This window comes from Macaca fascicularis, chromosome 3 (genome assembly GCF_037993035.2).
Source record: "Macaca fascicularis isolate 582-1 chromosome 3, T2T-MFA8v1.1".
NCBI classification, from domain to species: Eukaryota; Metazoa; Chordata; class Mammalia; order Primates; family Cercopithecidae; genus Macaca; species Macaca fascicularis.
In genome coordinates, this window is record NC_088377.1 from 115,719,716 (window position 1) to 115,732,812 (window position 13,097).

General features: G+C 34.6%; 1 protein-coding gene across 26 annotated transcripts in view; it reads left to right on the plus strand.

The window, feature by feature from the left end:
* The window catches only part of DGKB (diacylglycerol kinase beta), a 764,643-nt gene that overhangs the window by 417,114 nt on the left and 334,432 nt on the right, over positions 1–13,097 (plus strand). For all 26 annotated transcript variants that reach the window (XM_005550071.5, XM_065542255.2, XM_065542256.2 and 23 more), the window contains one exon: positions 12,026–12,090. In XM_005550071.5, the coding sequence (XP_005550128.1) occupies positions 12,026–12,090 (65 nt within the window). The remainder of the gene's footprint in view (positions 1–12,025; positions 12,091–13,097) is intronic.

Consider the following 13,097-nt stretch of genomic DNA (forward strand, 5'->3'; position numbering starts at 1 on the left):
TAGCTACATATATTCTGGTTTAAGTTTTGGCTACTTTAACTCGATTTTTGCTGAGTTGTGTAAACGAATTAAGTTTCAGTTTTTTTTTTCTCAAAAACAATATTTACCTCATAGATTCACTAAGGAAATTAAATGGGATTAAAAACTATATAATTGCACTTTGCACTCTGTTCTGGGTACAGCATTGATACTGTTGACATTCTTGAGTTAATGAATGTTATAGAAAGCCTTACTTTGAGACTTTTGCCATGAAGGTTATATTATTTCTAGTTGTGGTTCCACCACACTATCCAGCTCCCTTCTCTCTGTCCCAGTATAACTCTCAAGGGACCCCTTAGCCTCAAATGCAGGCTTATTTCCTCCCTCACCTTTGAGATCTATTCTCATTCCTACTTGTAGATAGTAAACATGGTTTTTCTTCTATCTCATTTCCCCTCCTCCTTTGTGTCCACTTCAGACTCCACTGCTGCCTGTATCCCTACATCTTACTCTCCCATCTCATCCCAAGTTACTGGCGACCACTCATACCACTTTGGTCATTCCCCACTTCAGTTTAATGATTGCAAATGCACATGAGGTTTTGACTTGGATTTCTTTTGCAAAATAAGTATTATGCGGTCACATTCCAAACCCTTGGGTATTCAAAGATGATACATCTTTCTTTGCAGATTTACGGAAATTACATCAAAGCACTGAACACATTTGCAGCTTTTATCAGATTGAATGAATACAGTAATGACTGATCAACCTGAGACATAAATGTAATTGATGGATACAACCTTTGTGCATTAACTGAAAAAGATATCTTGATTATTGAAAATAATATATATCAGCAAAAACACTTAGGGTTTCCAGAAACTAAAACAGAGTTAAATATCTAATTTACTGTGAAATGAACAGTTTAAAATATATTATATTGACTTGATTTCTCAATTCAAAATCTCAAGCAAGGGATTATAGTAAATATTTTAGCTATGTAAGTTTATATACCTGTCATTGTTTTCTAATTGAGAAACAGGAATGGAAACTATGAAATACGGATTCTATTAGAGGGAGATCAAAACACATTGGAACCATACATTATTCAATAGGTACAGGCAGAGTTTGTGAAATATTCTAGGCCTATGATCATCTTAGTAAAGATTTTTGTTAAGTATTTTCTTGTCAGATGAGACTCAGGGAAGTAGACTGATTCTATGTTAAGACACAGATGATCTGTTTCTTCTGAGACCTGTTGGATTACATTTTTAAGTCAGTTGCTGATTGTATGCTCTGGACAATTTTCTTCATTTTCAATTTCTAGACCTAAATCTGGAGGGTTTTTTTGTTGTTGTTTTTGTTTATGTTTTTGGTTTTTTTTGGAGACGGAGTTTTGCTCTGTCATCCAGTTTGGAGTGCAGTGGTACAATCTCGGCTCACTGCAATCTCCTCCTTCTGAGTTCAAGCGATTCTCCTGCCTCAGCCTCCTGAATAGCTGGGACTACAGGTGCGTGCCACCACACTGAGCTAAATATATATATATGTATAAAATATACTTTTTATTATATTTTATAATATATTTTAAAATATATACTTTTTAATATATTTATATGTATTTTATATATATAATATACTTTTTTTTGAATAGAGATGGGGCTTCACCATGTTGGTCTTAAACTCCTTGTCTCAAACTCCTGACGTCAGGTGATCTGCCCACCTCAGTCTCCCAAAGTGCTGGGATAACAGGTGTAAGCCACTGAGCCTGACCTAAATCTAGAGATTTTTAATTAAAATACATGCCTTGAGAGAAATTCCATCTCTTTAATCCATTAAAAATGAGTCTGGAATTTGCTTGGTAGAAGAAATTGAGTATTTAAGGGAGCATTTTAATCACAGAAATGATATATTTGTAGTTATAGTAAGTGTATGGTAAATTTATTCTTTCTGCGAGTTTGTTCCTGAAGCTTACAGTTAATTATGTGAAAAGACCATACAGAAGTTTTCTGGCATTGCTAATGCTATGTATTGTATGCAGGAAAGAGCAAGAGTGGGATTTATAATTTATATTCTCTTCTTGGAAGTCGTCTCTAGACTCTCTGACGTCAATTTTTTTTCATATTTTGAGTTAGTCTACCCAACTTCATGAATTCTTCTGTATGAAATACTTGTAACCTAGAGAAATTCTCAGTAAGATTATTAAAACGTAATTAAAATCTCCTCATCTGATTCCCTAGCTGTAATCATGGGTTTCTGTTTTGGAACTGAAACTCATAGTAATCATTTGTACATTTGCTTTCAATCATGCCATATTCCGTCGTAATTTTCATAAGTTTTTGTTTACAGCAGATGAGAAATATATTTTATTTCCAATAATAATTGATTTGTCAAAGGTAATTTTTGCCAGGTACATTGGCTTGCACCTGTTAATTCCAACACTTTTGGAGGCTGAAGTAGGAGAATCACTTGAGGCCAGGAGTTTGAGAGTAGCCTGGACAACATAGCTTGACTTCATCTCTTGTCTCTAAAGAAAAAAAAAGAAACATAAGTCAGGCATGATGGCTCATGCCTATAATCCCAGCTTACTTGAGGGGTCAAGGCAAGAGGACCACTTGAGCCCAGGAGTTCAAGGCTGCAGTGAGCTGTAATCACACCATTGCACTCCAGCCTTGGTGACAGAGAGAGATTCTGTCTTTCAATAAAAAAAAAAAAAAAAGTTTCTTAAGAACTTTGACTTTTTGGAATAAAATGCAAATCTAGGCAGTAGGCATAATTAAATATTTAGAAATAGTTACAATGATCAACTTAAAGTTCACATAGATAATTACTAACATTCGCTTATGGTAGAAGCCCATAGAGTTTTAATCCAGCTCCTTTTGTGCTTATTGGTCCTATTCTAGATTCATCTTGGCTTTTTAAAAACCACTTTACTTGTCTAACCTATGAGCATTATTTAAGGTCAATTCAAATTTAAAATTCTTTTCAATACATGAAAATTAAAATCAAGCAAATAGGAGGAAACTGATAGGGACAGGCATGTTGTTTGCAGCAGGATGTGAATGTTAAACAGTCTAATATGATGGAAGAGGAAATAAGTTAAAAATCCTGAAAATATTAGAAGTCACAACTACCACTTGGCAGTCTGGAGTCATTTCATGGAAAGTGAATAACCCTATACACTCTGCCCACCACAGTACATGGCATGTGTTACTTAACAAGATGACTGTTGCCATTATGAAAATGTTAAAGGTAATGCTACGTATCCATTTTAATAAGACACAAGATTAATCTTTTACTTCAATTAAATTAAATCTATAGATTTAATGAAATACTTTTAATCTAAATTATTGAAATTTAAATGTCAATGTTTAATGCATAATGTATAGTGGAAAATATAAAAATTTATATTGATACTCCAGTGGTCACCTTAATTAATAATTGTCAATACTTTATCATAGATTTGGTACTGGTGCTTTTTAGACTTTTGTGCACACACAGCTCTCCATTCTACCATAAGCATTAAATCTCAAGGACTGTGGTCCCTGTGTTCTGGGTGCTTCTGTTTGCCTCTGTAGATATTCTCTCTGCCCTTGTCCATTCGGCTGTCTCCCTGAGAAATGTCCTGTATAGAAGACAGCAAAGTTCCCTTGCTCTCTATCTTCTGGTGGAGTTGGCCGGTTGAGATCTCCGCAGTAGATGAGAGGAAGGAAATCAGGGTTCGGGTTCTTATGTTCCTGGATACCTTGGTGAAAAAGTCACCTGGGGCTGGATGTCTTTTCTTCCCAAGGCCGTTTTCTCTACATAACTCTTTCCCTCTAGGTCTGGTAACTAGCTCCTCACATTGTCCCTTTGGACATACGAGTGTTTTACCTACGACAGTATTCTGCATGATCCTATGTGGTTTCCCGCAGACTTTTTGGTAGTCATTTAAAAAGAGTAAACTTTCCTCCAATTACAATAGTGCACTTCTTCAGATTAGAGGCCACCTTCTGGTTTTGATGGAATAATGATACTTCACCTTCTCTCAGTGTATAATTACTACTCTCCCAAGTGGCCCTTCCTGAGTGGGAGGGACAATGGGAAGATGCTGAAGTAAGGCAGGCGTTATCTCACAGATAACCCAGTTATCACTGCCCTCTGTAACATAATCACAAGAGTGATATGACTGTGTCCAACATTATATATCAATAATTATTTTTTTTAAATAGACTAAAGTGGATTATAAAGTTTGAAACTAATAACTTAAACTGAATTCTAATATAAATTTTGCCATCACCCAATATCAAATACCCTAGAAATTAAATAATTCACTTGGAACCTGCTCACGGGTGCAGCCTCCTTTATACAAAGGTGTCCCTATTTTTTTTTTTTTTGAGATGGAGTTTTATTCTTGTTACCCAGGCCAGAGTGCAGTGGTGCAGTCTCAGCTCACTGCAACCTCCACCTCCTGGGTTCAAGTGATTCTCCTGCCTCAGCCTCCCAGTAGCTGGGATTACAGGTGCTCACCACCATGCCTGGCCTTTTTTGTGTGTGTATTTTTAGTAGAGACGGGGTTTCACCATGTTGGCCAGGCTAGTCTCAAGTGATCTGCCTGTCTCAGCCTCCCAAAGTGGTGGGATTACAGGCATGAGCCACTGTACCCGGCCAGGTGTCCCTATTTAAAATATGGTTTTAAATTTTCACGTACCATTCAGCAAATCCAATATCCTACTCTAGGGATTTGCTTTATTCTGAATCCCATTAACTTGCTTTCAATCATGTATTTCTCCAAGTCTCTAAGTTATTTCATTCTAGAAAAACGCCCTGATTGTTCCAGCAATGTAATCCAAAACTAAGTAACAGAAATCCACAATGGGTTCCATCTGAAGTATTCACAGCAGGCGAACTTGCAGATGTGCAACATAATGCGTCTGAGTTCCTGTGGAATCACACACACACACACACACACACATACACACATACACACACACACACCCCTCATGAGCATTAGGTCCAATACAAAAAATGCAGTCTAACAGAGAAAAGTCCAGGTGCTCCTACCTTTGCTCACATTTAGAAGAGCTTCTGTCATTCCTCAGATACTGTAACATCAACTCCCTAAATCTTTGTAACTCAGGATAGCATGCACCTCCACTGATTTTGTGTGTGTGTGTGTGTGTGTGTGTGTGTGTGTGTGTGATGTGTCTTTCAGTAATTATTATTTTTCAACCGTAGGACTCAGATTGGGAGACTTTTTACCTATATATTTATAATTACTTTTGCCATTGTAAATGGTATTATTTTCTGTTACTTTGTTTTAATGTTGTCAGTTCCACTAATTATTATATACTATTCCTATATCTGGGAAACGTTAAACTCTTCTCTCAGTTTATGTGGATTTCAGTTTATTTCTTTGAATTTGCTTAAATAGAACATTATATCATGTATAATGATAGCCTTTCTTTTTCTTTATGATACATGTAACTTTTATTGTTTAACTCTTGATCTGTTATATTTCTAAAGACTGCACATACAATGTTAAATAAATACTCAGCAGTGCTGTCTGGGGTGTGTTAGGCCATTCTTGCTTGCTATAAAGAAACACCTGAGGCTGGGTAGTTTCTAAGAAAAGTGACTTAATTGGCTCAAGGTTCTGCAGACTATACAGGAAGCATAGCACCAGCATATGCTTCTGCTAAGGCCTGAGGAAGCTGACAGTCATGGTGGAAGGCAAAGGGGCAACAGGTGCCTAACATGGCAATAGCAGGAACAGGAGGTAGGGGGGAGATGCCACACACTTTAGGAAGCCAGATCTCACGAGAACTCACCCACTGTGGCAAGAGCAGCACCAAGGAGATAGTGCTGAAGCACTCATGAGAAATATGCCCCCATGATCTAATTGCCTCCCACGAGGCCCCACCTCCAACACTGGAGAACACAATTCAACATGATATTCAGAGGGGAAAACATCCACACTATATCATCACATTAAAATAAATCTTTCTTTTCAAAACAACCATTTTTACCTCTAGAGTTTTGCTGTTTGGTCGTTGTATGTTGACTTTGTGGAACTGACACATATATAGACTTTGCTATGCCTGTTCTAATGTGCTCATACGTCTTTTTGCTAAGTTATAGATTCTAAACTGCATGTTAAACACAAAAAATAATGCAAATTCAAATTAAGAGGATGAAAAAACATGGATTCAAGAAAGAATTGAAATATTATAGAATAATGTTTTTCTCAAAGAAAACCAAAAAACCCTACATGAACAGATGAAGTATAAGTTTCCCATGCTTGCTATAACCAAATTACCATAAACCTGTTGGCTTATAATAGGTGAGAAATGTATTGTCTCACAGTTCAAGAGATGAAAATCCAAATTTAGTATCCCTGGACCAAAATCAAGGTGCTCCCAGGTTTACGTTCTCCCCAGAGGCGGTGGGGAAGAAAACATTTCGTGCCGCTCTTGGCTTCTGGTGGCTTTCAACATTCTTTAAGTTGTAGCTGCACCACTCCAATGTCTGCCTTTATAGTTGCATCGTCTCCTCCTGTCTAATCTCTGTCTCTGTCTCATAAGGAAATTGTGAAAGGAATTAGGTCCCACCTGGATAATCTTCTCATCACAAAATTATTAATAATATTTTCAAAAACCTTTACCAATGTAAGGTAACATTTCAGGGTTCTAGAGATTAGGACCTGATATGTTTAGGGATCATAGTCATCCCACTGCTAACTGTCCTCTGGCCCCCAAAGATTCATGTCTGTGTGCAAAATACATTTACCTCATCTTGATATCCCCAAATGTCTCAGTCCTTTACATCATCAACTTAAGTAGAAAATCTGATCTAAATATCTTCAGCTCCAAGTTCCAAAGCTTATCATGTAAATAATCTAAATCAGATATAGATGACACTTGGTATGATCCATCTTCAGGTAAAATATCTCTCCATTTGTGGACATGTGAAAGTAGAAAATAAGTTATGTGCTTTCAAAATACAGTGGCAAAAAAAGCATAGTATGACAGTTGTACACATTCCTATTCCCGCAAAAAGAAAGTACAATGTAGAGAGGAGTCACTGGTTCCAATCAATATCAGTCATGAACTTGGTCACTTCTGTAAAAAAAAAGTTACCAGGTTCCAGCTATTAGGATCTGATAGCTTTTTGTGGAGCACCATTGAGCCCACTATAGATGAGGTAATAAAAAACATAATTTATGAAGAGATAGAAAAACTAATATATCAGAAAAAATAAGAAAACCAAAATGTTAATTTCTCCAAAAAAAAAAAAAATGCCAGGCCAACATTTCACAGATGATTAAAAAGCAAATAATTCCCATGCATTATTAACTATTCTGCAGCATAAAGAAGGAAACTTTCTGGCTCTATTTATCAACCCAGCACTACAGATAATATCTGATACAATCTGCCTGGGAAATAATCCCACTTGTGGCTATTAATTGTAATTTTCTTTAAAAATATTAACAGGTAAAAATAGTGCCTTATATAAATAGTATATAAATCATTCGGGTAATGATTGTCAGGAGAGCACAGTACATTCAGGTAAAGATTGTCAGGAGAGCAAACATTGTTTTATTTCAGATGGGAAATACAGAACCACAATCTCTTATCTAAAAGCTCAATCTAACAAAGCTTTGAAAACCCGAATTTGTATAGTTTCTTGGTGAGAACTATAACCTGAACTAAGCTGCTCTTTGTAGTATTACAAAGTGTAGTGTTTCTAGTGTAACTGTAATTACAGTTAGCTCTATCTCACATTGTTAATGTATCTTTCCTTGAGTCAATATTCATATGTACTAGTGCAGAAATATTTATGTGAAGTTTAAGTATAGTGTGATATTCCTGACCCTTTTGAGTTTGTTAGATAATTTATCAAATATGAATGCATAACCCATAAAATTCTGAATACCAAAGCAAAAATTTCCTCATGTACTTCATCTTAAAGATTATGCAATTTATTTAATTAACTATCTCAATAAACCAAATAAGAAGGTATTATGTGTCTCAAAATCATGAATATATTTCAATAATAGTAACAGCTAACATTTATTTTCTTGCTTTCTATACACCAAGCACAGTTCCAGTTATCTTCCAGGTATTAGAACAGCAGATCTTCAAAGCAAGGCAGATATTAAAATTATTCTTATTTTAATACAGGAAAATGAAAATCTAAGCAAACTTTTCGAGGTAAAATATTCAGTAAAATTTAGAGCTGGGTCTTGAACCCAGTCAATTTAATATACAGAGACAAATGGACACAGACTTCAATATGTAGTCCACGTAAGAAGAAATATGAATGAACAAAAGCATAGGAAAAGATTGTTGTTCCTGTATACCTTTGACAAAACTTATTGAAGTGTACACTTAAAACTGGCAATTTTCTTGTATGCAATAACACTTCAAAAATATTACTGGAAATCTTTAATAAAATATTCAACAAATAGAGCACTGAAAACTTCAGCTTTTGAAACTTCTTAGTAAATTACAATTTTTGAGGAAAAGAAAAGTTTGCACACAGGGATAGATTGGAATTTATTCCTCCAAAACCAAGGAAGAACTAAATTATTTCAACAATAAAAACCCATAGAGTATGCAAGATTATTTTTAATTCTAAAATTTTAATTCTAAAATTTAATTCTAAAATTAGATTTTTAATAACTCATTTCTAATTGGATATATTTATATTCTATTCTAAAATGGAATAAAATTGAAAAGATATTTAATGTGGTGCAATGGCCAAATCATCAAAAACCAGAACAATTTACTTGACAAATTTTAGAAACTATTTGTGAGAGAAAGATTCTTTAAACAGAATAAAATATAATATTGATAACAATATTTGGGTAGATATATTTTACATTTTATAAAAACAATATTCTCCTCAGCAGGATTTGCTATAGGCTCTGGGATCTCAACACATATAGAATAGTCTCTCAATTGAAAAGTTATGATCCATAGAAAATAATCAGCTTTTCAAATTAATATCATAAAATGCAAATTTGGAGATTTAGGGCAATTTTATTTAAAATATAAATAAGCCTATACAGAAAAAGGAAAAATACATTTCAGAAAAATACTAGTGGCCAAGTATTGGAGACAGATATGGCTAATAAACTGATTATTTGATATACATATATTAGTATATACTTATATATGTAAATATAGCAAAAATGTTGCTGATTAGTTTTTTACTGTTTGAATAGCACAATGAGGTTTAAATTTGTTTTGCTTTAATAAAATTGATTTATTTTCATTTCTTAGATATGATTTTTTTAATTAAAAATAAAGCTATATAGGTTAAGGAAATAATGAAAAGCAATTTGAGTCTGTAAAAATATATTTCAAAAATATGTAACTTAACCATGTTTAGCATTCTCTTTTAACTTTAAGAAAATATTGGTTTGTATATAAGATGTATGAAAATCCCAGCTATATAGAATATTGTTCCAATTGCTATAGAGAATGATATTAAACCTCCACCGAGGTACTTTGAAGAGATATCAGTATCCTCTTTTAAAGATAAGGAAGCTGTGATTCTCAATGAATAAATAATTTGTTTAAAGTCACAAGGCTTGGAAGTAGAAATTCTGAATTCAGAGTTTCCACATTCTAGGAAGTGGAAGTAATGCTGATTTATTTCTGCTGTCTAAAAACTATAATGCATTCAGACAGAAATGGTAAAATTTATTTTAAAATGGCATTTTAGCTTTTTCTTATTTGGTCTGTCTTTAGAGAACCTTTAGTGTCTCTTGAAAAATGGCTGCTGGATAATGTTGCAGATTTTGGCAGTACTCTATCAAGCCCTTTGGGGTTATGCCAAAGGGACAGGGTCCCATGTGAATTGGGTCTGAATTCTCATCCAAATGAACACCTGCTGTCATTGTTCCTTATCAACCCTGTAGTCGGCAATGCCAGCTCTCTTTTTATGGTGGAACCTATTCAACACAAGGAAAAGACCTGCTAGTGTTTGACACTAAGTTTTATTTTTTCCCCTCTTAACTAAATGATCCATTGCCCAAGAATCTTAAAGATAGATAAGCTAATATTAGTTTTATCTTTGACTATTCAGTCCTGTGTTTCTAGGAGTTTACCCAATTATAGTCAGTCTACTTAAATGGTCTTTTGCTATCTCTCCCCTCTCTTCTCCTCCTTCCTCTCTTCTTTCCTCTCTCTCTTTCTCTATTCTGTTTATGTTGCTTTGAAAAAGGAAGAAATTTGTTATTACAAAAATATACACTTGTAAAAAGAAATGTACTACACAATCTATTTTTAAAAGTCTTAGTCTCCCCAACTTAGCAGAAACAAATAATTCAAGCAGAAGTAAATTCAATGATACTCTCCCTATGGGAAGCAATATTGATCATTCATTTTTAGTGTTTGGTTCATATTCCTTTGTTTTGTTTAAATAGTCTGCTGAATGTATGCATTTAATTGGAAGATATTCCAAATTGATTTTGTACCAGATTACAGATAAAGTAAAAATAAATGCTTTTCAAAATTAATTAATTGATCATGCTACATATACCATAAATAGCCCAGTTCAGATGTTTTTCCTGTAATCTCATACCACAGTAAGACAACTTCATATTATAAAGTATAATATGTTTATGACTTAACAGAATTAAATTTATAAAAAGGAACTCTGTGACTAGTTTGAGAGTTATCATTGGACCAACAAAAGTGAACCATCTTGATATTTGTACTTCCTAGCAAACCAGGAAGTTGGCCATGTGTATATAGCAAAATAAGGTCTTAAATATTAAACCGTAGAGGGGGATTTTTGTAACCTTTATTATAAGCATTGTTTCTGTACACCTCTATCTATGTGTCTGGGTGATTTTCATTCGTAGATTAATTCAATTACTTGACAAATTTTAGGGTATCAAATGTTTGCACAGAAAAAATTACAGTTAGCTCTATCCTGCAACTCTCTGCCATCTGCAGTGGGCATTGGTCCCTCTCTTTTTGTGCCTCACGCTTTGTTATGCATGAGTAAGCACATTAGCCTTTCATTTCATTCATTAGACTTTTAATCCTTGATTAGTGTTTTCAAGATTCTCTCAAATACACAACTTCTTTATTTCCTTGCGTTTGGTTTTCTTTTACTTTTATCTCCACTTTGAAACAAAATTAACAGTGAACGTCAACAATAGTCCTTTTCTATTGAGGTGACTGGTAAATATATTAGTTTCTCATTTGAGTGATTAATCATGTGTGGATGAAGAATGGGAAAATATCTCCACACTTGGAATAACAGAGATAATTGTTTAGAGTCAGTTGCAGCAGTCTGTGCTTGAAAAGCTTGGATAGCAGTATTTCACCAGTCTCACACATTGAGTACGATTTCTATCTCATGAAAAAAAATCTGTATTTGCTAAAGGTAAGAAACATCCATTAGGGTCAGAACTGATGCACTTGGAGTCTCAGAGACAAATTGTATTTGTCAACAGTTCCCCCAAAATTTGCTCTTTGTTGTTGTTTTTCTATTCAACGAGATATGCCAGAAAGTTGCTTGTGGTACAAACTATTATTAATTACACATCAAGACAACCTAAGCAAATTCTGAAGTCAAGTATTGCACTTATCTTTACTAGACATGCACCCTCACACCATCTTTTTACCCATAATTAATCTCAAATAATTAGGAGCTTCTGTACTGATCATTTCTCCACTTAGGCCATCCTTCTAACTCTTGTTTAACAATATTTTCAATTACTATTTGACATTTACGCTCATATGTGCTATCTTCAACATACATTGAACATGAGGTCAAAGCTGGTCATTAAAAGGAGATATAGAAATTAAATAGCAATAAAGTCTTAGATGTAAATGTAACAAATAATCAATTGTGAAATTATTACATAAATCACTTCTGCATATAATTTATATGGATCACACATTTTTGCCTAATTTCACATAATCTTCTTGGCAATAATATTGTAAAGAAAAGTTCATTTTAAAATGTTTTTTTTTATTTTAGTCTACATTTTCATGAGATAATAGGATCATAAACCATCCTGTTTTTGTTTTCTATTTTCTTCCCTTAGGATGCCTCCATTGCACACAGATTCCACATCATGAGAGAAAAACACCCAGAGAAATTCAACAGTAGGTAAGGCGACAAAAGAGATGAAATTATAGATATAGTTGCTGAATTTTGCCATAAAAAGATCACTAGATGGTATAGAATATTTTATAATGTAGCGGCTTAATGAGGCTTTGTGTGCGTGTGTGTGTGTGTGTGTGTGTGTGTGTGTGTGTGTGTGTGTGTGTAAGTATTAAGATGATAGGATAAATGAATTAAATTTTTCTTAGGTTGTGATGAAACTATAATGAGGAATGCAATGGGTCATCTCTATTTCATTCTCATGTACTATAAAGAAAGATTTCAAGTAAAAGATGAAAATAATAGTTTTAAGACACATTGGAAGTTTGCATGACTTATATGAATAGCAATCAACCTTAATCCCAAGGAAAAACACAGGGTTTTGATTTGATAATGCTAAGTGTATATTACACAGGGATTATATATCTTTGGACTATCAGCTTCAAACTGGCCTAAACTAAATGCGAAAGAAATTATAGTAATATCAATGCCAATATAAATTAGTTTTAGAGACATTTCTTCAAGGGGAAAGCCTTGACGAACAAAATTACTTTCCTCATAAGAGCAATAGGCAAACATTTTTTATTCAAAAATGTAGACATTGGCCGGGCGCGGTGGCTCAAGCCTGTAATCCCAGCACTTTGGGAGGCCAAGACGGGCGGATCACGAGGTCAGGAGATCGAGACCATCCTGACTAACACGGTGAAACCCCGTCTCTACTAAAAAACACAAAAAACTAGCCGGGCGAGGTGGCAGGCGCCTGTAGTCCCAGCTACTCGGGAGGCGGAGCTTGCAGTGAGCTGAGATACGATCACTGCACTCCAGCCTGGGCGGCAGAGCGGGACTCCGTCTCAAAAAAAAAAAAAAAAAAAAAAAAGAAAGAAATAAAAAATGTTGACATTGTCCTTCACAGTTACTCAGGGAAATAGGGAAAGCCTTGGTTCCGTATCTTCTCCATTTCTAGAAGGAAATAAGGCTCTCTCCACCTTACTCCCCTAGAAAAGTGGGGCAGA